Source organism: Cystoisospora suis, assembly GCF_002600585.1.
Source record: "Cystoisospora suis strain Wien I chromosome Unknown contig_4307, whole genome shotgun sequence".
NCBI classification, from domain to species: Eukaryota; Apicomplexa; class Conoidasida; order Eucoccidiorida; family Sarcocystidae; genus Cystoisospora; species Cystoisospora suis.
The window spans coordinates 1-3,397 of NW_027157099.1; the positions used below are offsets into that span (position 1 = coordinate 1).

The 3,397-nt window shown below is 44.0% G+C and overlaps 1 protein-coding gene across 1 annotated transcript in view; it reads left to right on the top strand.

Annotated features, from left to right (window-relative positions):
- The first annotated feature begins 4 nt into the window (after positions 1–4).
- CSUI_007927 (protein 7) overlaps positions 5–3,397 on the top strand; it is an 8,473-nt gene continuing 5,080 nt past the window's right edge. Inside the window, exons 1-2 of the mRNA XM_068068069.1 lie at positions 5–949; positions 2,297–2,741. Of these exons, the coding sequence (XP_067919953.1) occupies positions 2,720–2,741 (22 nt within the window). The 5' untranslated portion in view covers positions 5–949; positions 2,297–2,719. The remainder of the gene's footprint in view (positions 950–2,296; positions 2,742–3,397) is intronic.

Genomic DNA, 3,397 nt, shown 5'->3' on the forward strand with positions numbered 1-3,397 from the left:
TTCTTGCGGCAGCCTTTACACTCCTCCCCTTCTTGCTTTAGAAAGAAGCCACAAGTGCCGAATCTGACCACGCGACAGACACCCCGATTCCCAGCGCTGAACACCATCGGAGTCTCGGTATCTTCTTTCTCCCAGGTCCCTTTTCTTCTTTTTTCTTTCTCTTTCTAGTCTTTCTTCCATCATCATCATCATCTTTCTCCTTCGTTCACCAAAGGAGAGAGATAAAACTCTTTCTCCTCTTCTTCCTCAATCTCTCAGAGTCAGGTACCTTCTCTTCTCAGTCATTCATTCGTCTCCCCGTTCTCCATCATCGATCATTGTCTTTTCTTTCTCTTTCCCTTCCCCGTCCCCTCATTTGCTTTTGTTTTCTTTATTTTTATCTGGTGTTCAGTTTCTTGTTTGCAACTGATTTCTTCTTAATGTTTGAGGACTAGGTATGTTTCTGAAGAAGAACGTTCCGCAGAACTTTCTCGCCTCTGAATGAGCGCGAGGACCAACGGGACCGGATCTCTCCGGTGTGTTCTCCACGTCGTTCTTCTGACTTAGAAAGACGACGCTCAGTCGATTCAACTCCTTGTACATTGCTTCCTCTTTCTTTCGAGAGAGTCGGAATTCTTTTGTGTCTCTTCTCTTCGTTCTTTACGATTCATCGACCCTCTACTCCTGCTACAAGGGTATGTGAACTGCCTGTCTCTGTTTCACCTCAAGGAGGAGAGCGAGACAGAGAGGCTCTCTGTTGACAAGACAGTAAAAACTACAGACACTAAGAAAACTGCTGAGACAAAGAAAGAAAGAATGTTCGGTCATTTCGGAGGTGGGAATGGAAGAGGCGGAGGAGTGGAAGAGAGAGCAGGTGTGGAGACAGTCCCGGTTTTTCGTAAATATACAGATGAGAAGACAGGCCTCAAGTATATCAACAATTATATCAAAGGACGTCTTATAGCTAAAGGTATGATGGACTATATATATGGATGAGTTACGAGGAGGTCTCTCTTCAAAAGGAAGTAGCCGAGACTATAAGAAAGCAAACATGAGAGTCTTTTCTTCGACGCTCTCTCATGGGCGCACATTCACTTGGGTTTCTCATCTCTCCGGCTTTGTTTTTCTTCCATGACTAATCTCTCTAGTGCCGCCCTGTTCGTACGATGTATGTATGAAGATATGTATGTGTTCGCATGTGTATGAACATGTATGTGAGTATCTATGCCTGAGAATGTATGAATATGTATGTATGTGTCTATGTCTGAGTATGTATGAGTATGTATGTATGTGTCCATTCAAGATCACATGCATCCAAGGTATATCCTTGAGCCCCGCGTCTCCTCTCTCTAGCTCTCTATGTATCGATCTTTCTTCCTCTCCCATCTGTCCTTGAAAAGGTTTCGTTTCTTTACTTCACCTCCTCCTCTCCTTCTTTCTTTGCTTGAGGCTCTCCTAAAGGCCGTTCTCATCTACCTAAACTGGCGTCTTTCTAGGACCAGCTGCTCCTCTCTATCTTATTCTTCTGGTGAACTAAATGAAGAATTTTTACCTAAGATACCGGGTGTGAGTGCGAGTGTATTTCTACATACATGCATACACACGTATACCCACGCCTACGCGCCTTCATGATACAGCGCGACTGTTCTTCCTCTCTTCCTTTCATATGGGGTTATAGGCCCGATGAGTGAGTTGTGTAATGAAACGGGAGACCAATAGATTTCATTCTGATCGTGCATGCTCACAGCTGTAGACATCCCTCTTTACGACTTTTGCGAGAACGTCTTCCGAGAGAACGTCTTTCTTTTGCATGCACCTGCTAAGAAGCGGCCCCATATAAGACTCATACAGATTACTAGACTGTCATGGAGGGTTAGGGATTTCTTCTCTCTCTTTATCTCCCTTTCATGAGGACTGGATATACTGAAGTCCTCTTCTTTCTTTCTTTCTCTTTCATTCTACTAAACCTCAGTGATGTGCATCCTTCCTTCTGACTGATAGACTAATCCTTAGTCCTCCAAGTCTAGAAACTCGCCCCTTAGCATCATCCCTCTCTCTACCTCTCCATTTTTCTTCCCTTTCGTGTTCTCCTCTTTCTTTCTCTCGTTTAGGGAAGACCTTCTCTGTTTCTTCCTTTCCTTGTCCCAATTCTCCTCCTCTTTTTCCTTCTCTCTTCATCTTGTTCTTTCTCATATCTTTCTTCTCTAACTCCATCCGTTCTTCGTCGTCTTCTTCCCTTGGCTCTCTTCTTGTTTCCTCTTTTCTTGTCTATTGTTTTCCTTCTCTCATTTCCTCTTTTTTTTTCTTCGCCTTCCAGGTGACTTTTCAAGTGTCCGAGAGTATCTTTCCTTAACTCACCCGCCACGGGAGAAAGAAGATAGCAATGGCGAAAGACGAAGACTTCAAACGCCTCCTCCTCATCATTCTACTGGTAGCGATCCATCCCGCAGCCAGTCTCCTCCTATCTCTGTGGTCGATAGGGGCGAAGACCACAATCGAAGAGATCTCACCGGCGGTGTTGATTGTCCGGCTACAGGAATCGAGAGGTTTGCATGCAAGCGTTATCGTAAAGCCGTTCTACTGAGAAAGAAGCAGTTCAAGCGAGATCCGACAACAGGGCAGATGCGAATTCTAACGAAGCTCGAGGAAATTTTTGACGAAATACGAATCCTCTCTCTACTTGACAATCCTTATTGTCTCAAATTACATCAAGTCCTGGAGAGTCAGAAGACTTTCACACATGAAACGCCTTCTGGTTTTCACTCGGGAGGAGGAGGGACGACAGAAGATGGAAAGTTGTATATCAGTAAGTAAAATGCATTCTATATATATACCTACTATTATATACAGTTGTACAGACGGGTATACATAGTGAGAGAGACTCGCCTAATACATCTGTTGTGTCTGTACACGCCGATCTCTATCTCTCTCTCTGTATCTACTGTGTAGACGTGTAGATATGTGCATATACATACATATACAAGCTTAGAGATATGGTGCAGTTGGCACAGAAAGAAGTCGCTGTGTGCCTCTGAAAAGCATAGGGAGTAGTGAAGGGTACCGCCCAGTGTTCACAGAAACAGAGGCAATCAGGGGCATGTACATGGGAGAGGAGAAGAATGCATATCTTGCTGTTTCTTCTCTTTCATTTCTCTTTCATTCCCTACAAGGTAGCGTATGTCTCTTTGTAATGTTTTCTAGATCAGAAGCGGCTAGAGCGGAGGTGGCTTCGTGTAGATATATGTGAATAGGAAAGTCTTCAGTCATGTATAAGTATAAACTGGTATATAGTTGCACGTGCAGGGGGATGCATGCGCTGTGTATTTCCCTGGTTTTGGATGGCGATGACATGAATGTAAGAGAATGCTCTCTTTCTGTCGAGTTGCTTTTCTCTCTTTTAGTTACGAATCTTCAGGAG